Genomic DNA, 27918 nt, shown 5'->3' on the forward strand with positions numbered 1-27918 from the left:
TTACATTTACCTAATAACTAATGATGTGGAGCCTTTTCATGTGCTTCTTGGCCACTGGTATATCTTCTTTGAAGAAATATTTATTCAAGTTTTCTGTCTATTTTTTAATTGGGTTTTATGTATTTTTATTGTTGAGTTGTAGGATTTCTTTCTTTATTGTGGATATTATACCCTTATTGGATATGTGGTTTCCAAATATTTTCTCCCATTCTGTCTTTTTACTATCATGATAAAATCCTTTAATGCACAAAAATTTTCAACTTTAATGGGGTCCCATTTATCTGTTTTTTCTTTAGTTGCTTGTGATTTGGGTATAAAGTAACAAGCGATTGTTTAACACAAGGTCCTAAAGACTATGTTTTCTTCTAGCAGTTTTATAATTCTGGCCCTGGTTCTTATATTTAGGGCATTTTGAGTTGATTTTTGTGTATGATATGAGGTAAGAGTCCACATTCATTCTTTTGCAAATAGACATTTAGTTTTCCCAGCACCATTTGTTGAGGAAACTGTTTTTCTCAATTGAGTGGACTTGGCACCCTTGTCAAAAATCAGTTGGCCTTAAAAGTAAGGGTTTATTTCTGAACTCTCAGTTTGATTCCATTGGTCTATATGTCTGTCATATATATATGACATATATATATATATATAAATCAAAACATGCTGTTTTGATTACTGTGGCTTTGTAATAAGTTTTAAGATCAGGAAGTGAGAGTCCTCCAACTTCATTCTTCTTAGTTGCTACTGTAAATTGAATGTTTTTCTTGATTTCTCCTTCAGATTGCTCATTACAGTATATAGAAACACTACTGAGTTTCACTTGTCAATCTTGTACCTGCCCACTTTGTTGAAGTGATTTATTAGCTATCAGAGCTTTGTTGTGTTTTATTGCAGATCTTCTGCAAAAGAATCATGTCATCTGCAAATAGGGAAAGTTTCACTTCTTCCTTTCCAATTTGGATGCCTTTGATTTATTTTTCTTCCCTAATTGCTCTGGCTAGAACTTCCAGTGCAATGTTGAATAGCAGTGTGACAGTAAGCATCCTTGTCTTTCTTCTCAATCTTAGAGGGAAAGCTTTCAGTCTTTCACCACTGAGTATGATGTTACCTGGAAGGTTTTCATATATGTCCTTTAGCATGTTAAAGAAGTTTCCTTCTATTCCTAGTTTTCTAAGTGTTTTTATCAAGAAGGGTGCTGGATTTTGTCAAATGTCTTTTCTGTATTAACTGAGATGATAATGTGGTTTTTTCCCTTTGTTCTATTAATGTGATAAATTATATGAATTGATTATCTTACGTTGAACCACCTTGCATACTTGAGATGAATCCAAATTGATCATGGTCTTTTGTTCTTTTAATATGCCATTAGATTTAGTTTGCTAATGAGGATTTTTGCATCTATTCATAAGGGGTGTTGGTCTGTAGTTTTCTTTTCTTGTGGTATCTTTATCTGGCTTTGTTATGAGGGTGATGTTGGACTCAGAATGAGTTAAGGAGTATTCCCTCCTCTTCAGTTTTTTGGAAGAGTTTGAGCAGGATTGGAGTTAATTCTTGGAATGTTTGGCAGAATTCCCCTCTGAAGCCACCTGGTTCTGGGCTTTTCTTTTTGGGAGGTTTTTGATTGCTGATTCAATTTCTTTACTAGTTATTGGTTTGTTGAGATCTTCTGTTTATTTTTGTGTCAAGTAGGAAGTTTGTGTGTTTCTAGCAATTTGTCCATTTCATTTAGGTTATCTAATTTGTTGGCATATAGTCGTTCAATGTATCCTCTTACAATCCTTTTTATTTCTGTGGGGTCAGTAGTAATGTCCTCCTTTTCATTTCTGATTTTAGTCATTTGTGTTCTTTTTTTGGTCAGTCTAGCTAAAGGTTTGTTAATTTTATCGATCTTCTCAAAGAACCAACATTTGGTTTTGTTAGTTCTATTGTTTTTTTATTCTCTGTTTCATTTATCTTCATTATAATCTTTGTTATTTTCTTCTGCTTGGTTTGGGTTTAGTCTGCTCCTTTTTTCCTGGTTCTTCCAGTTTTGAGGTTAGGTCTCTGATTTGAAGTCTTTTTTTTTTTTTCAATATAAGATTTAGTTATATTTCCTCTTAGCACTGCCTTTGCTATATGTGCCGGTTTGAATGTATTGTGTCCCCCAAATGCCATTATCTTTGTGGTCTTGTGGGACAGACGTTTTGGTGCTGGTTAGATTTGCTTGGAATGTGCCCCACCCAGCTGTGGGTGGTGACTTCGGTGGGATACTCCTATGGAGGTGTGACCCCACCCATTCAGGGTGGGCCTTGATCAGTGGCGCCATATAAAACATGCTGACTCAAAGAGACTGAAGGGAGTGCAGCTGTGGGTGATGTTTTGAAGAGAAGCAAGCTTGCTAGAGAGGAACGTCCTGAGAGAAAGCCATTTTGAAACCAGAACTTAGGAGCAGATGCCAGCCACGTGCCTTCCCAGCTAACAGAAGTTTTCCGGACGCCATTGGCCATCCTCCAGTGAAGGTACCCGATTACTGATGTGTTACCTTGGACACTTTATGGCCTTAAGACTGTAACTGTGTAGCTAAATAAACCCCTTTTTATAAAAGCCAACCCATCTCTGGTGTTTTGCATTCTGCAGCATTAGCAAACTAAAACACTATATCCCATAAGTTTTGCTATGCTGTATTTTCAGTTTTATTTGCCTCAAGATATTTCCTAATTTCTCTTGTGAGCTTCTCTTTAACCCATTGGTTGTTTAAGAGTATGTTGTTTGAGTTCCACATATTTGTGAACTTTCCATTTCTCTGTATTATTGACTTCTGGCATCATTCCATTTTTGGAGATGATACATTATATGATTTCAAAATTTTTTAATTTATTGGGACTTGTTAACTAATATATGGTCTATCTGGGAGAATGATCCATATACACTAGAGAAGAATATGTATTCTTGTCTTATTGGGTAAATAGTCTATGTAAGTCCGTTAGGTCTAGCTGGTTTAGAGGATCATTCAGGTCTTCTATTTCCTTACTGATCTTCTGTCTAGATGTTCTATCCATTATTGAAAGTGGTGTATTGGAATCTTGTATTATTAATGTAGAACCATCTGTTTCTCCCGTCAAGTTTGTCAATACCTGCTTCATATATTTTGAGACTCTGCTTTTGGTACATATATATTTATAATTGATGTATCTTCTTGTTGAATTGATGCCTTTATTAGTATATAATGACCTTCTTTGTCCTTTGTAACTGTTTTTTACTTAAAGTCTATTTTATCTGATATCTGTGTAGCTACCCCAGCTCTCTTTTGGTTACTGCTTGCATAGTATATTTTTTTCCATCCTTTCACTTTTAACCAACTTATGCCTTTGAATTTAAGGTGAGCCTCTTGTAAACAGCATATAATTAGGTCATGCTTTTTATCCATTCTGCCAACCTCTGCCTTTTCATTGGAAAGTTTAATCCATTTACATTTAAAATATCTACTGATAATGCTCTACTTCCTTCTGCCATTTTGCTATTTTGTCTTTGTATATCTTACACCTTTTTTGACCCTCAATTCTTCCTTTCATACACACTTCCATATTTATTTGATTTTTTGTATTGTACCATTTTGAGTCCCTTCTCATTTCTTTCTGGATATATTTTTCACATATTTTCTTTATGGTTACCATGGGGTTAAAATTTTAACATCCTAAATCTATAACAATCCTATTTGATTTGATACCAGCTTATCTTCAATAGCATACCCACAGACTTTTCCTATACCTCTCTGTCCCCCAGCTTTTTTTGTGCTTGTTACAAATTATATCTGTGTACACTTTATGTCCAAAAACATCAATTTATCATTACTTTCTATGCATTTGCATTTAAATATGATATAATATTACTGGCATTTATAATTGCCCACATGAGTAACTTTACTAGATGTCTTTATTTCTTTCACTGTCTAGGGTCCTTTCCTTTCAGTCTGAAGAACTTCCTTTACTATTGTTCGTAGGGCATGTCTACTGGTAAAGAACTCCCTCAACTTTTGTTCATCTGGGAATATCCTTCTCTCTCCCTTATTTTTGAAAGACAGTTTTGCCTGATATAGAATGCTTTTTTCTCCCTTTCTTCTCTTGTGTGACTCCCAGTGTACATATTGGTCTGCTTGATGGTGTTCCACAGGTTCCTCAGGCTCTATTGATATTCTTCATTCTTTTTTTTTTTTTTTTTTATTCCACAGACTGAATGATTTCAATTATCATATCTTCAGGTTCACTGATTCTTTCTTCTGCCAGCTCCAATCTACTGTTGAACCCCTCTAGGGAACTGATTTTGTTCTTCTTTTTCCATATGCTTGAAGTGAGAACTTAGATTTGAAATCTTCCTCTTTTTTAATGTATGCATTATGCATTAATACTACACATTTTCCTTTTGAAATTGTTTTAGTTGTGTCCACTATTTTGATACACAATAGTATTTTCATTCAGTTCCTTTTTTAGTTTTCTTGAGACTTTTTTTACCCATCAGTGATTTAGAAGTATGTTGTTTACTTTCCATGTGTTTGGAGATTTGTTATTTCTGTTATTGATTTCTACTTCTGTTCCATTGTGGCCAGAGAACGCCCATTGTTCTAGTTTGCTAATGCTGCCATTAAGCAAAATACCAGAAATGGAGTGCCTTTTATAAAGGTTTGTTTGGTTACAAAGTTACAGTCTTAAGGCCATCAAGTGTCCAAGGTAAAGGGGTACCTTCACTGAAGCATGGCCAGTGGCATCTGGAAAACCTCTTTTAGCTGGGAAGGCACATGGCTGGCATGTTCTGGTTTCAAAATGGCTTTCTCCCAGGACATTCCTTTCTAGGCCATAGCTTCTCTTCAAAATGTCACTCACAGTTGCTCTTGGGGCGTTTGTCCTCTCTTAGCTTCTCCGGAGCAAGAGTCTGCTTTCAATGGCCGTCTTCAAACTGTCATCTGCAGCTACTCTCTGAGGTTCTGTACATTCTTCAAAGTGTCCCTCTTGGCTGTAGCAAGCTTGCTCCTTCTGTCTGAGCTTATATAGTGCTCTAGTAAACTAATCAAGGCCCATGCTGAATGAGCGTGGCTACACCTCCAGGGAAATTATCCAGTCAGATTTATCACTACAGCTGGGTGGGGTACGTCTCCATGGAAACAGCCTAATCCAGACATCCCAACTTAACACTAATATGTGTCCCCACACAAAATTGCATCAAAGATCCAATGGTGTTTTGGGGGACATAACATTCAAACTGGCACACCCACTGTATGGTTTCAGTTCTTCTAAATTTGTTGGGGTTAGTTTTATGGCCCAGGATATGGTCTATCTTGGAATATGTCTGTGGACACTTGATAAGAATGTGTATTTTTTGTTGTTGGGTGAATATTCTATAAATTTCGATAGACCCTGTTGGTTGGTGGTGGTGTTGATTTTTTCTGTATCCTTGCTGATTTTCTATCTAGTGCTCTATCAATTGTTGAGAAAGGGATGTTGAAGTTTCCAACTACAATTGTGGATTCATCTCCTTTCAGTTCTGTTTTCACTTCACCTATTTTGCAGCTCTGTTGTTTGGTGCATACACATTACGGATTGCTATGTCTTCTGGTGGGTTTACCCTTTTATCATTGTATAATGTCCCTTTCTGGCTTTGGTAATTTGCTTTGCTTTGAAGTCTACTTTCTCTGATATTAATTCAGATTGAGTCATTCTTTTGTTGTGTCTTCTAGTTCACTGATTAGTTTCTCTGTTTCTTCTCTTCTGTTGTTGAGTCTATCCTGAGTTTATTTTGAGTAAATTTTATTTCATTCCTAAAATTAATTTGGTTCTTCTCTACGTCTTCTGTTTCTTTGCTAAGACTTTTTTTGTTTGTTTGTTTGTTGTTTTCAAGCATGTTTGCAATGCTTACAGAAGCATATTTTTATACTGGCTGTTTTAAAATATTTGTTGGATAATTCTGACAACTCATCTTGGTGTTGGCATCTATTGATTGTCTTTTTTCATTCTTGATTTGATGAGAGATTTTCAGTTGTAACCTGGACATTTTGGATACTGTGTTATAAGAGTCTGAATCTTATTTAAAACTTTTCTTTTAGCTGACTTCCTTTGACACTTCTTTAGCAGGGGAAGGGAGGGATGCCACCTGCCAACTGCTCGGTGTGAGCAGGAGTTCTGGCTCCCCACTAGGCCTCCATTAATACCTCCCTTGCTGGGAGGGACTGCTATGCTTCATTACTGCTCCCCATGTGGTGGCCTCCACTGATACTGTAGGGTATTGGTTGGCCTGATTACTGCTGTGAGGTGGTACAAGTCCTGATTCTCCACTAGGCCTCCTCTGAGATCACAGAGAAGAGATGAGATGCCTCATTACTGCCATTTGGGGTGTAAGTCCAACCTTTCCATGTAGTTTCCACTGACACTGCTGGGGTTGGGGGTGGAGGTATTGGTTTCATCAACGTCCAATGGGAATGAAAGTCCCTGCTCCCTAATTGGCCTTTTCTGACACCACTCTGGTGACCACTTCTGACCAGGATGGAAGTCTAGACTCCCTGCTCAGCCTTTGCTAATGTAGGTGGAGCTCACAGTTTTTATCTGTGTTGTTTATCTGGAGTACAGCATTTACTGTCTAAAAGTTTTCTGCCTGCAAGCTGCCCCTTTCTTCCTGTCCTTTGGCTAGAGAGCAGGCTTTGGATGGGGTAGGAGCCACTTTTTTTTTTTGAAAATGCTCATTGGCACTTCCAGGTTGCCTGCTTCTTCAGCTCAAAGTCTGTGGTATATCAGGCCAAAAAAAAAAAAAAAGGCTAGAAAACTCACCACTATGTGATTCCTCAGGTCCCAAAGACCACAGCTGATCTGTCTTCCCTCTGCCTTTCAGAATCATCTATTTTATATCCAGTGTTCAGGGTTTTTAGTTAAGTAGTGGGAAAACTAAGGAAAAGCATGTCTACTCCATCTTCCTGGAACTGGAAGTTTATACAACCTCATTTTATTATATACTTACAGAATTCTCTGTTTCATTGACTAGTTAGTAGTATTTTATAGCAGCCATAAAAATGCTTCTTGCCTCAGAAGCATGGCAGTCTCATAACTAATACAATCCCTGGTACTTTAGCCAATAAATATTTATCACATGAATATCTACCAATTAATTAGAATAGTAATTTCTAAGATCACAAATTATAAATGAAATAGATATTAGAAGATGATTCAACAGTTAGGTTTGGATTTCTATGCAGTTAAGTATTTGGAGTGTTTGGAATTTGTATTAATGACTTTAATGAGCTAAGGAGAACTATAATGAATAGTATCTTACCTGAAACATATAAATAATGACAGTCACAGCAGTATATGAATAATTGTGACTTTCAGTTAAATCTTGGTATTTTCCAGAGAGTTTATTTAGTAAAAATATTACTTAAAATGCTGTGAAATAAAACAGGAACAAAAAGTTTTGTTAACTTTTTAGGTGTTTATGGAATACTAAATGCCTGAATGTTAGGCTAACCTAAAACTTCTACTAGATTGTTCTGTGTTAACATTGAGCAGCAGGTGTAGACGAGGTATAGCAGAAAAGGTAGTTTATATCCTACAACTTCTAAAGAGTCTATAGACAGTTATACTTTTTATTAGTCATTACTTCAAAAAAAACTGAGCTATAACATCTGGACTGAACTAACATGGCAAACAGAAAAGAAGTGTCCAATGCAAATGGAGGAAATGACTTTTCAAAAATAGCACGAGTTCTTAAGAACTTATGGAATAAGGAATAAAGAGGAAAGAATAGATGCAGAAGGGGGAGTTGGAAATGATGGAATGGTATCACCATTGCTTGTGGGTTAAAATGAGAATGTTAATTTCAACTCCATATAAGCTTTATGAAAATTTCACACTTTCAGAGCCGTTTTAAACAACAAACGATGGGCTCATAATTTTATGTACATCCACAGTAAATCTTTTTGTGTTGGTTATTAGGAAACCAAAGCTAAATATAATGGTTAGTCATAGCAATTCTCTTAGTCTACAATATACATGATTAGTATTTGCTTATTACTCCTTTTATATGCTATTTAATTTTCTATTTCTATTTTAAACAGCTTTCTTTTTTTTTCTATTTTTTTTATTGTGAACTTTTACATATATACATAACAGTGATAACTTTCAATGTATGATTCACAAGTAGTTAGAGAGCAAACCTCAAAGACTGTCATGGGTCACAGTTCCACAACTTCAGCCATTTCCATTATTGTAAAATATACATATAGAAAGGTGTCATCTCTTGATGTACAGCTCAACAAGCAGTCTCATACGTAATTTCAAAAATTGTTACGGGTTACAGTTCCACAATTTCAGTTCTTTCCTTATTATGCAATATAAGGTATATACAGAAAGGTGAAGACCTTCAAGGCACAATTCAAGCAGCTATAGACTACAGTTCCACCATGTCATTTACCTCCTTCCAGCCATTCCAACACCCCAGCATAAAAAAATATATATAATTATATAAAGTTTCAATATTCATAGACCTTTGTTCAGTCTTATCTTGTTTGTTGCTACTTCTTCCTCTCACTTAATCTCCTTCTCCATCTTCAGGGGTGTCTAGGCAGTGAGCACCCTAACTTGTTCATATTAAAAGGGCATTGTCAACAGTATGGGGAAGTGAGCCACATCTGATAGTTGAACTTAAAGAGGCTGTTGCCTCTGGGTTTTAGGACTTGTGTGGTATAGGAACACTCTGGTAGATTTAAGTTTCTGAAAGATAAAACTTAGTGAATGCATCTTTTATAGAATCTCAGGTAGGTACTTAGGTATTTGGGGACTACATTTGGTAAGGGCATGGCATACTGTGGCCAGTTGAAATGTCTAGCTGAAGGTTGCATACGAGAACCCTCCAGAATAGCCTCTCAACTATATTTGGGATCTCTCAGCCTCTGACCTCAGCTTGTTACCTTTCTTTTTGCCCCCTTTGGTCAAGTAGACATTTTCAATCCCTCGCTACCAGGGCCAGGCTCATTCCTGGGAATCATGTCCCACATCACCAGGGAGATTCATTACATTGGGAGTCATGTCCCTCGTGGCAGGGGAGGTTAATGAATTTATTTGCCTAGTTGGGCTTAGAGAGAGAAAGGCCACATCTGAGCAACAAAAGAGGTTCCCTGGAGGTGCCTCTTAGGCATAATTATGGGAGTGCTCAGCCTCCTATTTACAGCCCTAAATTTCACAAGAGCAAGCCTCAAGTCGAGGGCTTGATTTATTAAGTAGTGGGTTCCTAACTTCACTTATATACTCTATACCAAGATAAATGGTCAGTTTCTTACATTACCTTCACTTAGTTGTACAATCCTTATCACTCTCAGCTTTAAACAATTATCATAACATAATACATTCCAGAGTTCTTATCAGCTGCTAATTATTCATCCCTAGTATTAGTGTAGAGTTGGTAAGATATTCCTATAAAATATAGTCATTAATATGTAATGGGTAGTTTTTCCATACTACTCTGTTGTTAACCCTCTGCAGCAGTGTCATACCTTGTAAGTATATCATGTTAACACTTATTTAGGTTTGTGGTGCTACTCTGTGGGTTACTTGCCTTTAAACAACCATTTACGAACATGTTCACCTTCAATGCATCACTGATACTTATTATCCCATTAACGAACCATAGTCATTCCTGACCATTCCTATACCATTAAGATCACCCTCATTATCACGTCTGTACATATTTGATTATTGTTCCCCCTTCACTAGGTTCTATCTCTAGGTTCCCTATATTCTACATTATAAGACACTTATTTTACATTTTTCACAGAATTCACATTAGTGGTAACATAAAATATCTCCTTTTGTGTCTGGCTTATTTCACTCAGCATTATGTCTTCAAGGTTCATCATATTGTCATATGTTTCATGACCTCATTCTTTCTTACTGCCATGTAGTATTCCATCTTGTGTATATACCACATTTTGTTTATCTACTCACCCGTTGAAGGATATTTGGATTGTTTCCATCTCTTGGCAGTTGTGAACAATGCCGCTATGAACATTGGTGTGCAAATACCTATTCGTGTCACTGCTTTCAGATCTTCTGGGTATATACCAAGAAGTGAAATTGCTGGATCATAGGGTAACTCAATACCTAGTTTTCTGAGGAACCATCAAACTCTCCTCCAGAGTGGCTGCACCATTATACAGTCCCACCAGCAATGAATAAGAGTTCCAATTTCTCCACAACCTTTCCAGCATTTGTAGTTTCCTGTTTGTTTAGTGGCAGCCATTCTAATTTGGTGTGAGATGATAGCTCATTGTGGTCTTGATTTGCATCTCCCTAACAGCTAGTGAAAATTAACAGTTTTTCATGTGTTTTAGCCATTTGTATTTCCTTTTCAGAGAACTGTCTTTTGATATCTTTTGCCCATTTTGTAATTTGGCTGTTTGTACTATTGTCGTTGAGTTGTAAGATTTCTTTATATATGCCAGATATCAGTATCTTATCAGATACCTGGTTTCCAAATAGTTTTTCCCATTGAGTTGGCTGCCTCTTCACCTTTTGACAAATTCCTTTGAAGTACAGAAGCTTTTAAGTTTGAAGTGTTTCCATTTTTCTGTTTTTTCTTTCATTGCTTGTGCTTTTGGTATAAGGTCTAAGAAGCGACCTCCTAATACTAGGTCATGAAGCTGTTTCCCTATATTATCTTCTAGGAATTTTATGGTACTGTCTCTTAATATTGAGGTCTTGGATCCACCTTGAGTTAATTTTTGTGTAGAGTCTTGTGAAGTAGGGGTCCTCTTTCATTCTTTTGGATGTGGATATCCAGTTCTCCCAGCTCCATTTGTTGAAGAGACTGTTGTGTCCCAGTTCACTGGATTTGGGGGCCTTATCAAAAATCAGTCGACCATAGATCTGGGGGTCTATTTCCGAATTCTCAATTTGATTCCATTGATCAATATCTTTGTGCCAATATCATGCTGTTTTGACTACTGTGGCTCTATACTAAGTGTCAAAGTCAAAGGGCTAAGTACTCCCACTTCGTTTTTCTTTTTAAGAATGTTTTTAACAATTCGAGGCATCTTTCCCTTCCAAATAAATTTGATAACTAGCTTTTCCAGTTCTGCAAAGTAGGCTGTTGGAATTTTGATTGGAATTGCATTGACTCTGTAATAAGTTTAGGTAGGATTGACATCTTAACAACATTTAGTCTTCCTATCCATGAACATGGAATACTTTTCTATCTTTTTAGGTCCCCTTCTAGTTTTTTTAGTAAAGTTATATAATTTTCTGTGTAGCGGTCTTTTACATCTTTGGTTAAGTTTATTCCTAGGTACTTGATTTTTTTTAGTTGCTAATGATAATAGAATCTTTTTCTTGAGTGACTCTTCAGTTAGGTCACTTTTAGTATATAGGAACATTATTGTCCTCTGTGTATTAATCTTGTATCCCACCACTTTGCTAAATTTTTTAGCTCAAGTAGCTATGTTGTTGATTTCCCAGGGTTTTCCAAATACAAGATCATATCATCTGCAAATAATGACAGTTTTACTTCTTCCTTTCCAATTTGGATGCCTTTTATTTCCGTGTCATGCTTGACTGCTCTGGCTAGAACTTCTAGCACAACGTTGAATAACAGTGGTGACAGCGGGCATCCTTGTCTGGTTCCTGATCTTAGAGGGAAGGCTTTCAGTCTCTTGCCATTGAGTACGATGCTGGCTGTGGGTTTTTCATATATGCTCTTTATCATATTGAGGAAGTTTTCCTTCAACTCCTACCTTTTGATGGGCTTTTATCAAAAAAGGATGCTGAATTTTGTCAAATGCTTTTTCATCATCTATTGAGATGATCATTTGATTCTTCCCTTTTGATTTGTTAATGTGTTATATTACATTGATTGATTTTTCTTATGTTGAACCATCCTTGCATGCCTGAAATGAACCCCACTTGGTCATAGTGTATGATTTTTTTAATGTGTCTTTGGATTCGAGTTGCATTAAAGAGCTTTCTTGTCTGCAAATCTTTTATATTAGACAGCTCATCCATTTAAGAACTACTTAAAATAAAGTAAATAAATAATGTGATATCTTTTTATATCTGGATCAGCTGAGCCTGGGTCCTACATTTAGGATATGTGAAAATTCCAGTAATTCAAATCTGTCATCCCTTCTCTGTTGTCCCCAAGTCACAGGTATATGTTCAAAATTTTTGGTAAGTCCTTATGATTACCCTTTTTGAATTACAAAATGCATAATTCCTATAACTTCCCAGAGGTTTTTTAGTATTCTGAATATTTTTCATTGATTTATAAATGAATGGTTTTTATTAAACAATTAATAGAACCTTTATATTTAAACAGGGAGAGTAAAAGGATCATTAGCATAGGTCAGACACTAGCCACCAATGGAGTAGTTAATTCAAGTACTTACTAGGAGGCAGGACAGATCTCTGGGGCTCACTCCCTTTATGCTCTGCTAGGAACAAGGCTTTAACAAGTGTCTTTGTAAGGTAGCACAGCAAACAGTCTTAAAGGTACACACTTAAATAGATGACTGATACCTAAAACAGGACCTTTGGATCCACGGCTAACATTACAAATTCTAATTCTAAACTGTAAGGTTATGTTTGTCAAGAATTTTCTGGAGGGCTGGGGTGATGGCATATAATTACATATATAATTAGGAATTGGTAAAATATGAACAATAATTTTAGGTAGACTTTTAATTGTATTTCATAAGCCATTCTTGGTTAGATTATCTAGGTTTTCTGCTAGTCCACAAACATTTGTTTATAGATTGACAAACTTTTTTATTTTTAAATCAGGTGACTAATAAACATATCAAAGGAATATGGCTGCACAAATCCCAGAATCTGATCAGATAAAACAGGTAAGGTATTATAATTAAGGAAAAATGATTTTATAAAACCTGCAAAGCAATACTGGATATAACATTGTCAGTTAATGATCTCACAAAATAAGTGTTCGTATTTCAGTTCCAAAAGTGGATGTTACATGATATGAAGGAAGAATATGTATTTTTTATTTGACAGATAATCAAGGAAAAAGTAAATATTCAACTAGAAAATTAGATTATATTTTACAGATCCTATTGTACTCATTTAAATTACTGAAAAGAGCCTGTGATTTCAAGTATTAAAGGATATTTTGTCTAACTATAAATCAAAGTTTCAAAGATTCTTTGTTTTGAAAACTGAGTATTTAAGATCTGATTTGTTTATAGTTTAAAGAATTTCTTGGAACCTACAATAAACTTACAGAAACCTGCTTTTTGGACTGTGTTAAAGACTTCACAACAAGAGAAGTAAAACCTGAAGAGGTATGAAAAGCATTGCCCATTATAAATTCTCCAAGCTTTTGATAAACAAATATAATTAGGATCACCCAAAGCATTTTGCTTGTTCTTAATTACTATAGGAATGTGGGCTACCTTTTATGTTCCACTAATGGGAGAAACTGAAGCAGCCAACGTTTAATGATGCCAAATTTAATATGACAGTCACATCGTACCAAGGCAGACCTTTTTTTAAAGAAGCTGTCTGGGACTGTTGAGTTACTTACTATCCATGGCAAAATTACTTACTAGTTAGCGTTCAGTCAAGATAGTCTGGCCAGAGAAACTCAACATGGTCTTGCAACCTGACTCTGAGAACGCATGTTGACTTTAGAAAAAGTAGAGCTTGAATCTGGTAACTCGTATTGCATAGGTGAACTCTGTAAACTCAGTTCTATTAGAAGTCTTAACTTTACTCCTATGGGAGACTTGACAGCCATTCATGCCCTCAGTATATAATCAGCAGTTAGGTAAATTTTAGGAGAGATGTTAAGTGAAATACACTTGTTACAAAGTAAAAGGGTGAGAATTAAGAATGTTGAGAATGGAGTTGCTCATTAAAAAGGAACTAACTTGGTAATGGGGCTACATTTTTTAAATCTAGCTGAGGTGATAGAAATGTGGGCTTTTCAGGTGGGAAACATACCCAAGGAAAAACCAGACTAGAAGTTCATGAAGGTACGGTTTTACTCACCACTGTTGTTAGTACTTAGAAAACTGGTAGATATTCAATTTATATTCATTCTTGTCAATGAATGAAAGTATCAGTAATTGAAAGCTGTGGTCACTTCCTACCTATTAATACCATTTAATTCTCAGATATATCTGAAGGAAAGAAGAACAACCACTAACTGTTCTTTTGGAATATGTACCTTTTAAAAAAATTATGTTTGTGTTGTCTCTTGGATCGTCTCTTTTTATTTCAGATCACCTGTTCAGAACATTGCTTACAGAAATATTTAAAAATGACACAAAGAATATCCATGAGATTTCAGGAATATCATATTCAGCAGAATGAAGCCCTGGCAGCTAAAGCAGGACTCCTTGGCCAACCACGATAGAGAAGTCCTGATGGATGGACTTTCAATGAAAGACTGCACTGGAAATGAGGATTTATTTAATATAATCCACTGAAAGCAATAGCCACCATGTTAAACTACCTGTCATGAATGGCATTTGAAAGCCACCAGAGAAACAAAATTACTATTTATCAAGAATAATCAAAATAGAAGTTCTTATTGTTCAGTGAAAATAAGATGCAGCATGTGTTGCAGCTTTAAGATTCAGCAGCTTGGTGACTTGATCAAAAAAATAAACTATTGTTTCTTCACTTACGACTGTTAATTTTAAAACAAAAATATGTGTTCAATCATGTATGAGATAGAAAAAAAGTTTTATTACTGTAAGTTAAATAAATGGAAATATCACTGAGCAGTTGTTTTATACTATATAATACCATAATATCTGACTGGACTTTGGATACGTTGAAATGTTTTTCAATCAGGATCATCCTCCAAGCATTCCTGTTCGTTCATGTCTGCCTCAAATTGCTGGTAAATACACAAAATTGTTACTTGTGAATCATTTCAATGCATTATCATTTTCTAGCCTCCCTTCTTGTGTGAGGATGAGCATTACACATTCCTATCCTAGCTACATTTTCATGTATCTTCAGAAAACATCCCATATGCAACTAGCTTGGAAATGTTTAATAGTTGACCATTACACTCTAGTGTAGTCCAGGATTATTTTGTTCTTGTTATTTTGTGTTTTCTTCAAAGGCTAAGTGTCAAACCTAAATGATTCCAGGTCAGACCAACAATATAGAATTTATTCTCAGCCATGATAATTTTGGAGTGTTCAAACTTTTCTCTTGTGATCAGTGTAATAAAAAGTGAACCAAAGTTAAAGTAGTGTCTTTTGGCTAAATAAAACCCTGTAACAAGTCCAAGTATTTATTTGAGTTGATGTATAAGTATACCAAGCTGTTTGGTAAGTGCAAGTGAACTAACAGCTATTAGTTAATTGACTTACGAATGGATTTAATTTGAAACCAATATAAACTTGTACTTAAGAGAACACTAAAAAGATAAATATATACTTACCTGGCAAATAAGGGGAATTTTGTGCAAAAGCATCTCAAATACTTTAGGAGGGAGTGTGTGTTTGAAAATCTTAAGAAGTTCCTGTGGTTGGCCACACAGTAAAAAGGCATTGCTGAGATGTTCAACCCCCATTCTATGCTGTCCTGAAACAAATTGATAAGTTTTGAGAAAATTTTAAAATTATTTACAATATACATTCTACAAATTACCAAGAAAGCAAACATAAGAACTCTAAATATAAAAAAGGACAAAATTGAGCATTAAATATTAAAAATCATATCAAACTAAAGACAAGTCTTATGAAGAATAAAGGAGAAAAAAATGTTGAGCTGCCAATTAGATTCACTGTGATCAAGCTGTAATATGAACAATTTTATGACTCAAATTATAATAAGCGTACTCTTACTCTTTACACTTGCATTGGAAATGTTCATATTCTGTAATTTAGCTGTTTAGTGGAGAGGGAAGTGAGCTTTTACTTCTCAGTAAAGTTTTTAAATGTGTTTTAGGATGATTGGCTGTGAAATAACCAGAAATGAAAATTTTTAAATGGAAAAGTGGAGAATAATCAAGGAATTTCTATTTAAGTTAGAACATGGAATCATTTAGTCTCAATCCCTTGTTTTACTTTTAGGAAAATGAGGCAGATATCAGTGAAATGATTTAAGGTTTCAAAGCTAATTAATGCCAGAATTAGGAAAAGAACCTAATTTTCTCACCCTTGAGATTAGAGGGTGCTGCCTCTATTCAGAACTATGTAATAAAAGAACCTGAAATTTTGACATATTTAATATAAATTGGTAGGATATAAAATCTTTTTCCCTAAAGTTAAACATAATATATTCTTATTAACTAAAATTAATTTTCCATTTATTGATTGAAACACATGGTGATATGAAGACAAAAGCACATGATGGACAGAAGGACATGCTTTCCAAAGATTTGTATTAAATTTAAACTGAAAAACCATGAGAATAACATGACCTTAGATACATACACTCAAAGAAAGCTTCTCAATGTTACACAGGTTTTAAGATTTGAGGTTTTGTGTTTCAGCACCTAATTTTTACATTGTCAACATAAAAAATTTTCATTGCAGGATTTTTAGTAACCTTTCTTAAAAGAATTTTAAGAAGGTATTCCTTAAATACTAGTAATTAAATGAAGGCATGTCTTAAATGAAATACTAGTAAAATAAGCTAAAAGCTTCCTTTTAAATTCAGAATATAACTACATTACAGCTTTATGGAACTCAAACATTAGGACAAAATACTTAGACTATCCAGCCTTATAAAGAAAGAAAAAGATAATAGTGCCTGCCCTAAAGACTGATGGAGCTAACACAGCACAAAAACAATGATTAATTTGGTCAATTAACAATCAACCAATAAATTTAATTCAAGTTAGCTACTCAGAAATTTCAGTAAAAATTATTGTTCTTATGATCCCATAAGATAACCAGAATTGAGATGGCTATAGAAATATATTCCAGCTAACACAGCAAAGTAACAAAAATTGGGGATGGTAGCAGAGGGGTGTGGAGAAAGTTGACAATGCAGAAACCTGGGTAGAAAATTATCAGCCTTGGATTCATATTGTTTTGACCTATGGAGTTTTTAAAAAACATGCCTGGGTTACCCCCCAAGAGAATAATTTAATTGGTTTGGGGTTTGAAGGGAATTTAAACGATAAGCAGCCAAGATTGAGAACTGCATACGAAGTAAAATACAATAGAAGTATGTAGCCCTTAAAGAACTAATTAATCAATTTAGGGGAACACAGAAATAATGCTACATTACTGCTTTGAGGGAGGGAAGATATTTTAAACCTAAGTTTGCAATTTTTGTTTTAATCATCTCAGTATCTTATCATTTCTCTAAACCTTTTCATGGTTTTAAGCCACTGAAATAATGTAAAAACTATGGGTAACGCTATGAATTGTCCAGGATCTTGGCTTTCCCTATGTTTTTATAAAACCTGGAGCATGTTACCCTCTCACATGCAGGATGAAAAACAAAACCTTTCCAAAAAAGACCAGAAAAAGGCAAAAACAGGTACAGGCAATGTGATAAACAAGGGAGTTTGTGGCACTTGGGGAAAAAGAAAACTATAGACATAAATTGTTCGTAATGTGTGTAGGCACATCTATCCAGACATCAGTTATCCCCTACATAAGAAGCCTCGAAGCAATTTCTTTCTAGGGTTTAACACCAGAATAAAGACATCATGCCTATTAATATACAATAATGATCTATCTCTCTACCATCATTTTATCTGATAATACTGTGAAGTTTGTTCAAATTTATCTGGAATTAAGGTGGGGATAAATTATTACTCAAAATACAGTTCCTACCAATTAAGTGTAAGGTAGCCCCTAAAAATAGTGCAAGAATGGTCATTCATAATGATTTTATCATCAAAAACGAGTACAAGAAGACAGGAAAGAAAAATGTTATAATGCAGTTAAAATTTTTGAAAAGTTTTGATTCTTAAATTTAAACGTGGAAAATTCCTTTTCTTAGAATTTTACCTGACAATAAATGAAGTGTTCTTGTATTTAGCTTTGCTCTCCCATCTGTCGACTTCCAAAAATGAAATTAAAACTTGATATAATAATATAGTGGAGCTGGACAGTGTGAGAAGCTAAAATGTTGGGGCAGTTTCTTTTTAACTGAAGCAAGTTGATTAACATATCTACTTAGTTAACTTGACACTGATCAACAAACATTTCTTGGGCATAAATTACAAAAGAATGTTTACATTCTTACCTCTAGATAACCAAAGTTCTCCCATCTGGACCTCTTGCAGAAAAAGTTCTTGCAATTTTTCATTCTTTGCTGGATCCCACAACTAAAAGATGTACAAAATATTTAACAGTGAGTAATAAGGGTAAGGTTACATGGTTACTGACAAAACTTTTCTTTTTTTTTCTTTTTTTTCCTCCCTTTTTTTTTTTAATCTTCATTTTATTGAGATATATTCACATACCACGCAGTCAAACAAAACAAATCGTACTTTCGATTGTTTACAGTACCATTACATAGTGGTACATTCATCACCCAAATCAATCCCTGACGCCTTCATTAGCACACACACAAAAATAACAAGAATAATAATTAGAGTGAAAAAGAGCAATTGAAGTAAAAAAGAACACTGGGTACCTTTGTCTGTTTGTTTCCTTCCCCTATTTTTCTACTCATCCATCCATAAACTAGACGAAGTGGAGTGTGGTCCTTATGGCTATCCCAATCCCATTGTCACCCCTCATAAGCTACATTTTTATACAACTGTCTTCGAGATTCATGGGTTCTGGGTTGTAGTTTGATAGTTTCAGGTATCCACCACCAGCTACCCCAATTCTTTAGAACCTAAAAAGGGTTGTCTAAAGTGTGCATAAGAGTGCCCACCAGAGTGACCTCTCGGCTCCTTTTGGATTCTCTCTGCCACTGAAGCTTATTTCATTTCCTTTCACATCCCCCTTTTGGTCAAGAAGATGTTCTCCGTCCCACGATGCCAGGTCTACATTCCTCCCCGGGAGTCATATTCTACGTTGCCAGGGAGATTCACTCCCCTGGGTGTCTGATCCCACGTAGGGGGGAGGGCAGTGATTTCACCTTTCAAGTTGGCTTAGCTAGAGAGAGAGGGCCACATCTGAGCAACAAAGAGGCATTCGGGAGGAGGCTCTTAGGCACAACCATAGGGAGGCCTAGCCTCTCCTTTGCAGCAACCGTCTTCCCAAGGGTAAAACCTGTGGTAGAGGGCTCAACCCATCAAACCACCAGTCCCCTATGTCTGTGGTCATGTTAGCAACCATCAAGGTGGGGTAGGCCAATACCCCTGCATTCTCCACAGGCTCCTCAAGGGAGCACTACATCTTTTTTTTTTCCTTGTTTCTCTTTTTTTTTTTTTTAACTTTCCCTTCTTTTTTAAATCAACTGTATGAAAAAAAGTTAAAAAGAAAACAAACATACAATAAAAGAACATTTCAAAGAGACCATAACAAGGGAGTAAGAAAAAGACAACTAAGCTAAGATAACTGCTTAACTTCCAACATGTTCCTACTTTACCCCAAGAAAGTTACCTAATATAGCAACATTTCTGTGAACTTGCTCCTACTATATCCATCAGAAATTAACAGACCATAGTCATTCCTGGGCATCCCCAGAACGTTAAATAGCTTATCTGTTCTTGGATTATTGTTCCCCCTTCCTTAATTGCTCTCTATTGCTAGTTCCCCTACATTCTACATTATAAGCCATTTGTTTTACATTTTTCAAAGTTCACATTAGTGGTAGCATATAATATTTCTCTTTTTGTGCCTGGCTTATTTCGCTCAGCATTATGTCTTCAAGGTTCATCCATGTTGTCATATGTTTCACGAGATCGTTCCTTCTTACTGCCGCGTAGTATTCCATCGTGTGTATATACCACATTTTATTTATCCACTCATCTGTTGAAGGACATTTGGGTTGTTTCCATCTCTTGGCAATTGTGAATAATGCTGCTATGAACATTGGCGTGCAGATATCTGTTCGTGTCACTGCTTTCCGATCTTCCGGGTATATACCGAGAAGTGCAATCGCTGGATCGAATGGTAGCTCTATATCTAGTTTTCTAAGGAACTGCCAGACTGACTTCCAGAGTGGCTGAACCATTATACAGTCCCACCAACAATGAATAAGAGTTCCAATTTCTCCACATCCCCTCCAGCATTTGTAGTTTCCTGTTTGTTTAATGGCAGCCATTCTAACCGGTGTTAGATGGTATCTCATTGTGGTCTTAATTTGCATCTCTCTAATAGCTAGTGAAGCTGAACATTTTTTCATGTGTTTCTTGGCCATTTGTATTTCCTCTTCAGAGAACTGTCTTTTCATATCTTTTGCCCATTTTATAATTGGGCCGACTGTACTATTGTCATTGAGTTGTAGGATTTCTTTATATATGCAAGATATCAGTCTTTTGTCAGATACATGGTTTCCAAAAATTTTTTCCCATTGAGTTGGCTGCCTCTTTACCTTTTTGAGAAATTCCTTTGAGGTGCAGAAACTTCTAAGCTTGAGGAGTTCCCATTTATCTATTTTCTCTTTTGTTGCTTGCGCTTCGGGTGTAAAGTCTAGGAAGTGGCCACCTAATACAAGGTCTTGAAGATGTTTTCCTACATTATCTTCTAGGAGTTTTATGGTACTTTCTTTTATATTGAGATCTTTGGTCCATTTTGAGTTAATTTTTGTGTAGCGGGTGAGGTAGGGGTCCTCTTTCATTCTTTTGGATATGGATATCCAACTCTCCCAGCCCCATTTGTTGAAAAGACCATTATGACTCAGTTCAGTGACTTTGGGGGCCTTATCAAAGATCAGTCGGCCATAGATCTGAGGGTCTATCTCTGAATTCTCAATTCGATTCCATTGATCTATATGTCTATCTTTGTGCCAGTACCATGCTGTTTTGGCAACTGTGGCTTTATAATAAGCTTCAAAGTCAGGGAGTGTAAGTCGTCCCACTTCATTTTTCTTTTTTAGAGTGTCTTTAGCAATTCGAGGCATCTTCCCTTTCCAAATAAATTTGATAACTAGCTTTTCCAAGTCTGCAAAGTAGGTTGTTGGAATTTTGATTGGGATTGCATTGAATCTGTAGATGAGTTTGGGTAGAATTGACATCTTAATGACATTTAGTCTTCCTATCCACGAACATGGAATATTTTTCCATCTTTTAAGGTCCCCTTCTATTTCTTTTAGTAGAGTTATGTAGTTTTCTTTGTATAGGTCTTTTACATCTTTGGTTAAGTTTATTCCTAGGTACTTGAGTTTTTTAGTTGCTATTGAAAATGGTATCTTTTTCTTGAGTGTCTCTTCAGTTTGTTCATTTCTAGCATATAGAAACATTACTGACTTATGTGCATTAATCTTGTATCCCGCTACTTTGCTAAATTTGTTTATTAGCTCTAGTAGCTGTATCGTCGATTTCTCAGAGTTTTCTAGATATAAGATCATATCATCTGCAAACAATGACAGTTTTACTTCTTCTTTTCCAATTTGGATGCCTTTTATTTCTTTGTCTTGCCGGATTGCCCTGGCTAGCACTTCCAGCACAATGTTGAATAACAGTGGTGACAGCAGGCATCCTTGTCTTGTTCCTGATCTTAGAGGGAAGGCTTTCAGTCTCTCACCATTGAGTACTATGCTGGCTGTGGGTTTTTCATATATGTTCTCTATCATGTTGAGGAAGTTTCCTTCAATTCCTACCTTTTGAAGTGTTTTTATCAAAAAGGGATGTTGGATTTTGTCAAATGCTTTTTCAGCATCTATTGAGATGATCAATTGATTTTTCCCTTTTGACTTGTTAATGTGTTGTAATACATTGATTGATTTTCTTATGTTGAACCATCCTTGCATGCCTGGAATAAACCCCACTTGGTCATGGTGTATGATTTTTTTAATGTGTCTTTGGATTCGATTTGCAAGTATTTTGTTGAGGATTTTTGCATCTATATTCATTAGGGAGATTGGCCGGTAGTTTTCCTTTTTTGTAGCATCTTTGCCTGGTTTTGGTATTAGATTGATGTTAGCTTCATAAAATGAGTTAGGTAGTGTTCCATTTTCTTCAATGTTTTGAAAGAGTTTGAGTAAGATTGGTGTCAGTTCTTTCTGGAAAGTTTGGTAGAATTCCCCTGTGAAGCCATCTGGCCCTGGGCATTTATTTGTGGGAAGATTTTTGATGACTGATTGGATCTCTTTGCTTGTGATGGGTTGGTTGAGGTCTTCTATTTCTTCTCTGGTCAGTCTAGGTTGTTCATATGTTTCCAGGAAATTGTCCATTTTCTCTACATTATCCAGTTTGTTGCCATACAGTTGTTCATAGTATCTTCTTATAATTTTTTTAATTTCTTCAGGATCTGCAGTTATGTCACCTTTTTCATTCATTATTTTGTTTATATGGGTCTTCTCTCTTTTTGATTTTGTCAGTCTAGCTAGGGGCTTGTCAATCTTGTTGATCTTCTCAAAGAACCAACTTTTGGTGATATTTATCCTCTCTATTGTTTTTTTGTTCTCTATGTCATTTATTTCTGCTTTAATCCTTGTTATTTCTTTTTTTCTACTTGGTTTAGGATTGGTTTGCTGTTCATTTTCTAGCTTCTTCAGTTGATCCATTAGTTCTTTGATTTTGGCTCTTTCTTCCTTTTTAATATATGCGTTTAGTGCTATAAATTTCCCCCTTAGCACTGCTTTTGCTGCATCCCATAGGTTTTGGTATGTTGTGTTCTCATTTTCATTCGTCTCTATATATTTAGCAATTTCTGTTGCTATTTCTTCTTTAACCCACTGATTGTTTAGGAGTGTGTTGTTTAACCTCCAGGTATTTGTGAATTTTCTAAGTCTCTGATGGTTATTGACTTCTAATTGTATTCCATTGTGGTCAGAGAATGTGCTTTGAATAATTTCAATCTTTTTAAATTTATTGAGGCTTGTTTTATGTCCCCGCATATGATCTATTCTGGAGAAAGTTCCATGAGCACTAGAAAAGTATGTGTATCCTGGTGATTTGGGATGTAATGTCCTGTATATGTCTGTTAAATCTAATTCATTTATCAGATTGTTTAGGTTTTCAATTTCCTTATTGGTCTTCTGTCTGGTTGATCTATCTATAGGAGAGAGTGATGTGTTGAAGTCTCCCACAATTATTGTGGGAACATCAATTGCTTCCTTTAGTTTTGCCAGTGTTTCTCTCATGTATTTTGTGGCACCTTGATTGGGTGCATAGACATTTACGATTGTTATTTCTTCTTGCTGAATTGCCCCTTTTATTAGTACGTAGTGGCCTTCTTTGTCTCTCAAAACATCCCTGCATTTGAAGTCTATTTTATCTGAGATTAATATTGCTACACCTGCTTTCTTTTGGCTGTAGCTTGCATGAAATACTTTTTTCCATCCTTTCACTTTCAGTTTCTTTGTGTCCCTGTGTCTAAGATGAGTCTCTTGTATGCAACATATTGATGGTTCATTTTTTTTGATCCATTCTGCGAATCTATATCTTTTAATTGGGGAGTTTAATCCATTTACATTCAATGTTATAACCGTGAAGGCATTTCTTGAATCAGCCATCTTATCCTTTGGTTTATGTTTGTCATATTTTTCCCCTGTCTATTAATATCCTTTATTGTACCCATACTGAATCTCTTTAGTACTGAACCTTTCTCCAAGTCTCTCTGTCCTTTCTTTGTTTCTCTGTCTGTAGGGCTCCCTTTAGTATCTCCAGTAGGGCAGGTCTCTTGTTAGCAAATTCTCTCAGCATTTGTTTGTCTGTGAAAAATTTAAGCTCTCCCTCAAATTTGAAGGAGAGCTTTGCTGGATAAAGTATTCTTGGCTGGAAATTTTTCTCACTCAGAATTTTAAATATATCGTGCCACTGCCTTCTCGCCTCCATGGTGGCTGCTGAGTAGTCACTACTTAGTCTTATGCTGTTTCCTTTGTATGTGGTGAATTGCTTTTCTCTTGCTGCTTTCAGAACTTGCTCCTTCTCTTCTGTGTTTGACAGTGTGATCACTATATGTCTCGGAGTGGGTTTATTTGGATTTATTCTATTTGGGGTTCGCTGAGCATTTATGATTTGTGTATTTATGTTGCTTAGAAGATTTGGGAAGTTTTCCCCAACAATTTCTTTGAATACTCTTCCTAGACCTTTACCCTTTTCTTCCCCTTCTGGGACACCAATGAGTCTTATATTTGGACGTTTCATATTATCTATCATATCCCTGAGGTCCATTTCGATTTTTTCAATTTTTTTCCCCATTCTTTCTTTTATGCTTTCATTTTCCATTCTGTCATCTTCGAGGTTACTGATTCGTTGTTCAACTTCCTCTAGTCTTGTACTATGAGTGTCCAGAATCTTTTTAATTTGGTCAACAGTTTCTTTAATTTCCATAGATCATCCATTTTTTTATTTAGTCTTGCAATGTCTTCTTTATGCTCTTCTAGGGTCTTCTTGATTTCCTTTGTCTCCCGTACTATGGTCTCATTGTTCATCTTTAGTTCTTTGAGTAGCTGCTCTAGGTGCTGTGTCTCTTCTGATCTTTTGATTTGGGTGCTTGGGCTTGGGTTATCCATATCGTCTGGTTTTTTCATATGCTTTATAATTTTCTGTTGTTTTTGGACTTGTGGCATTTGCTGAACTTGATAGGGTTCTTTTAGGATTTGCAGACCAATTGAAGTCCTTATCTCTAATTTATCAGATCTACAGCTTCATGGAGTACACTTTCTCTAACTAACCAGCAGGTGGCGTCCACGAGCCACCTGTTCTCCACAAGCCAGTTCTCCCCTGCTTAGCCTTTTTGGTGAGTGGGTGAGTGAGTCTTGTGGGGTTCAACTGGTGTACCAAGCTTGCGTGTGTAGTTGGTGTTGCCTGCCCTGTATATGGGGCGTGTTTCTGGGCAGTCAGGGAGGGGGGTGTGGCTCTAACAATCAAATCTCCCTGGTGATCCTAGAGTTTTAAAGCTGCTGCAATAGTCTAATCCTTCAGTTCAGTCCTGCCACAGTTTGTCTCTGCCACTGACCCACAAGTCTTTGGTATTGGCGTATGGCTCCTGAGACTTGCAAGTGGGCCCCTCTTCCAGGCCGTGCACCCCGGGTCCTCTGTTGAGGGATGACTGTGCTATGTCACAGGTGAGTGCCGTCCCCCCAGGGCAGTTCTGGGCTGCTGGGCTGTGTAGGGAGGCTCCCAGTCTGCTGAAATGATGGCTGAATGGGGCTTTGTTAATTCACACTGCTCTACCTTCCCAACTCTGGGACAATCAGTTGAGGTTGCAGGGAAGGCTAATGTCCACGCCCAGTTTTGTGGTGTGTGCCTGTTATTTGAAGCACTTCCGTCACACTGGGTTGTCTGGGGCAGTTCTGGGCTATGGGGCTGGCGATGGGCAGGAGTGTTTCCTGTCCACCAGGATGATGGCTGTGAGCGGACACCCCCCTTTTCTTGGGAAGTTGTGGTGTTTAGTGAATTTTCTCAGCCACTGGATTATTGCCTTTTGTCTCAGAGCTCTATTAGTTCTGCTCTTGACTTGACCTGCCCAAATAGCAAGTCTTTGAAGCTTTCTGTATTGGGCTTCTTAGAGTAATTGTTTTAGAAAAAGAAAAAGGGATTAAAAAAAAAAAAAAAAAAAAAAGGGCCCTCCTCAGAGATCTAATGGGTTATTGAAATGCTAAGAGACAAAGCAACCAGGGCCATTAAGGAAAGGTCCACAGGGCAGAGAGATCAGCTTTTCTTCGGGATTTGCATATGCGCCTCAGGGCCTGAGCTCAGGCCTGGGCTCTGCCCTTCCCCCTTCTATGTTCACCAGAACTCCAAAAATCCTCCACTTTTATTTTGGAGTTTTTCGTGTTGTTTTTTTTCTATGCCTGTCTCCTCTCTGCTGGGCTGGCTGCTCTCAGATTCTCTGGTGTCTGGTCTCCGTCTATCTATGGTTGGAGTTTGGATCAGCAGAATGAGTTTCCGATAAGGGCTGCCACTGCAGTTCTCCCTTCTCCTTCCCGGAGCTGACAGCCCCTCCTCCCACGGGACTGAGCCTGGCAGGGAGGGGCGCGGGTCCCCTGGCCGCAAAACTTACAGATTTCGCTGATCTCAGCAGTTCCACGTTTTCATGAGTGTTGTATGAAGTATGCCCAAAGTCAGATTGCTCTGTGGTGTCCAGTCCACGCAGTTCCCGGCTTTCTACCTACTTTCCTGTAGGAGTAACTAAAACATACAGCTCACCAGTCTGCCATCTTGCCCCGCCTCCAAAACTTTTATTTTTGTTAAAAAAACACATCAGGAACCTAGTCTCTAAATCCGAAGTATGGTATAATGCAGTTGTTAAAGAACAAAGATAAATAAAGAGAACAAAGGTAACTTAGAAAGATAATACTTAAACCAATTTCTTAAAATTGAGTTACAATTTTAAGCTGATAAAAATATTACCTAGCATATTCAAGTTAGGTTGAGATGCTTGTAATAATTTCATCCATATTTAATCCAGCTTACTAAGTACATGTAGCAAAACCCTACTGTAATTAACTATTAAAAAGGTAGCTGTGTATATTGCAAAGTAATTTTCGTGCCTACAGTATTAACAGTACTTTGTTAATTTGGTTGCAATGATTTCTCTGGCCTACAAGTCACTTTGGTCAGGAACGTGATTCCTATTCATGCAGCAGTAACTCTGTATGAATATGAACTCACACCCTCACAAATAGAGGGGCAGAGGGCACGGGCAGGGTCTGCAGGGCATGGTTTGAGGCAGCCCGCCCCACAAAAGCAACCATGACTACAGGAGTCACACTGGTACTGTGACCTGGCGTGGTCTTCCAAAGTAGAGTGGGCAGCCCTAAGGCCAAATAACCAACTCGACTGCCAGTTGCTTCAGCTTCCGTCTTTTACATCCAGAGGGTTTTTCTACTTTTTGTATTTGCTTTCCCCAAGAATTCTTTTAAAAAAGGGATTAGACTGGAAGGGGTCACATTTTAAACTTTCATTAGCAAATATGCTAATGATCAGTAACAACCATAGGATTCATCCAAGAGCTGTTCAGTGAGCACCCGCAAGGACAGGGCACTCCAGGAAGAGCTGAAAGGGAAACCAAGACCCTACGTGTCCATCCCCAAGGAGCTCACAGTCTAACCAAGGAAAGTGACAAGTACACTTAAGATCAGTAACACTTAACCATGACAGTGAAGTCCAATGTCCTCTGGGGCTCAAAGTACAGAGATATTTCATCTGGTTAGGGAATTGAGGAAAGTTCTCAGAAAAGAGCATGTGAGATGAGGAGAGGGCTAGTGAAAGTTTTGAGGAAGAAAGGGTACAAGCAATGTCAAACTGCAGGGAAAATATCAAGTCATCTAATTTAGCTAGATGACCATAGGGTGAATGAGGGGGAATCTTTAACTGAAGCAGCAATAGTAATTACCAATTATTCAAGAACCATCTATGGACTAGGAACCTTACTTATATTAATTATTTCAATCCTAGGAAAACAAGGATATAGAAGGCACCCATGGATTACCATGGTGCTGAGCTCAAGAGATTGGTCTTTAATCTGCCGAGTAGGAGCGTACTGCAAGGAGTTAACGTATTCAGAGCTGCAGTTTAGAAGGAATTTACTCTAATAGCATGAGAATAGAGGCAGAGAGACAAACTAGGAAACTAGTACAAGAGCCTGGGTAAAAGGTAATAAAAGCCTGAAGTAATGTGGAAGTAATGAAAATAGAGTAGGATGTGAGAACTACCACAGAAAAATAATAAGAATTTGAGACTCTTTGTGGAGGATGAGGTTGATATTTAAGCAAAATGAATGGGGTCACAGCAGGGTGGCAGGAGCATCATAAGGGAACAGAGAGGAAGCAGCGGTGAGGGAAGAGATGAGAATTTATTTCTGAACATACTAAGCTGAGATGCCAACACAGCATCCAGGTGACAGTTTGGCAGGTAGGCAGAATGTGGCTTGACTGCTTCAGGAGCCTGGGTCTACAGCACACCTGA

The 27918-nt window shown here is 36.8% G+C and overlaps 2 protein-coding genes across 3 annotated transcripts in view; one reads left to right on the forward strand and one right to left on the reverse strand.

Annotated features, from left to right (window-relative positions):
- The window catches only part of TIMM9 (translocase of inner mitochondrial membrane 9), a 27066-nt gene extending 12323 nt beyond the window's left edge, over positions 1-14743 (forward strand). For both annotated transcript variants that reach the window (XM_037832621.1, XM_037832622.1), the window contains 3 exons: positions 12783-12847; positions 13202-13297; positions 14239-14743. In XM_037832621.1, the coding sequence (XP_037688549.1) occupies positions 12809-12847; positions 13202-13297; positions 14239-14373 (270 nt within the window). In that variant the 5' untranslated portion in view covers positions 12783-12808 and the 3' untranslated portion in view covers positions 14374-14743. The remainder of the gene's footprint in view (positions 1-12782; positions 12848-13201; positions 13298-14238) is intronic.
- TOMM20L (translocase of outer mitochondrial membrane 20 like) overlaps positions 14616-27918 on the reverse strand; it is a 17995-nt gene continuing 4692 nt past the window's right edge. The window contains exons 3-5 of the mRNA XM_037832623.1: positions 18186-18267; positions 15418-15560; positions 14616-14862 (exon numbers count right to left, since the gene is read on the reverse strand). Of these exons, the coding sequence (XP_037688551.1) occupies positions 14809-14862; positions 15418-15560; positions 18186-18267 (279 nt within the window). The 3' untranslated portion in view covers positions 14616-14808. The remainder of the gene's footprint in view (positions 14863-15417; positions 15561-18185; positions 18268-27918) is intronic.

Source organism: Choloepus didactylus, chromosome 4 (assembly GCF_015220235.1).
Source record: "Choloepus didactylus isolate mChoDid1 chromosome 4, mChoDid1.pri, whole genome shotgun sequence".
Taxonomy (NCBI): domain Eukaryota; kingdom Metazoa; phylum Chordata; class Mammalia; order Pilosa; family Megalonychidae; genus Choloepus; species Choloepus didactylus.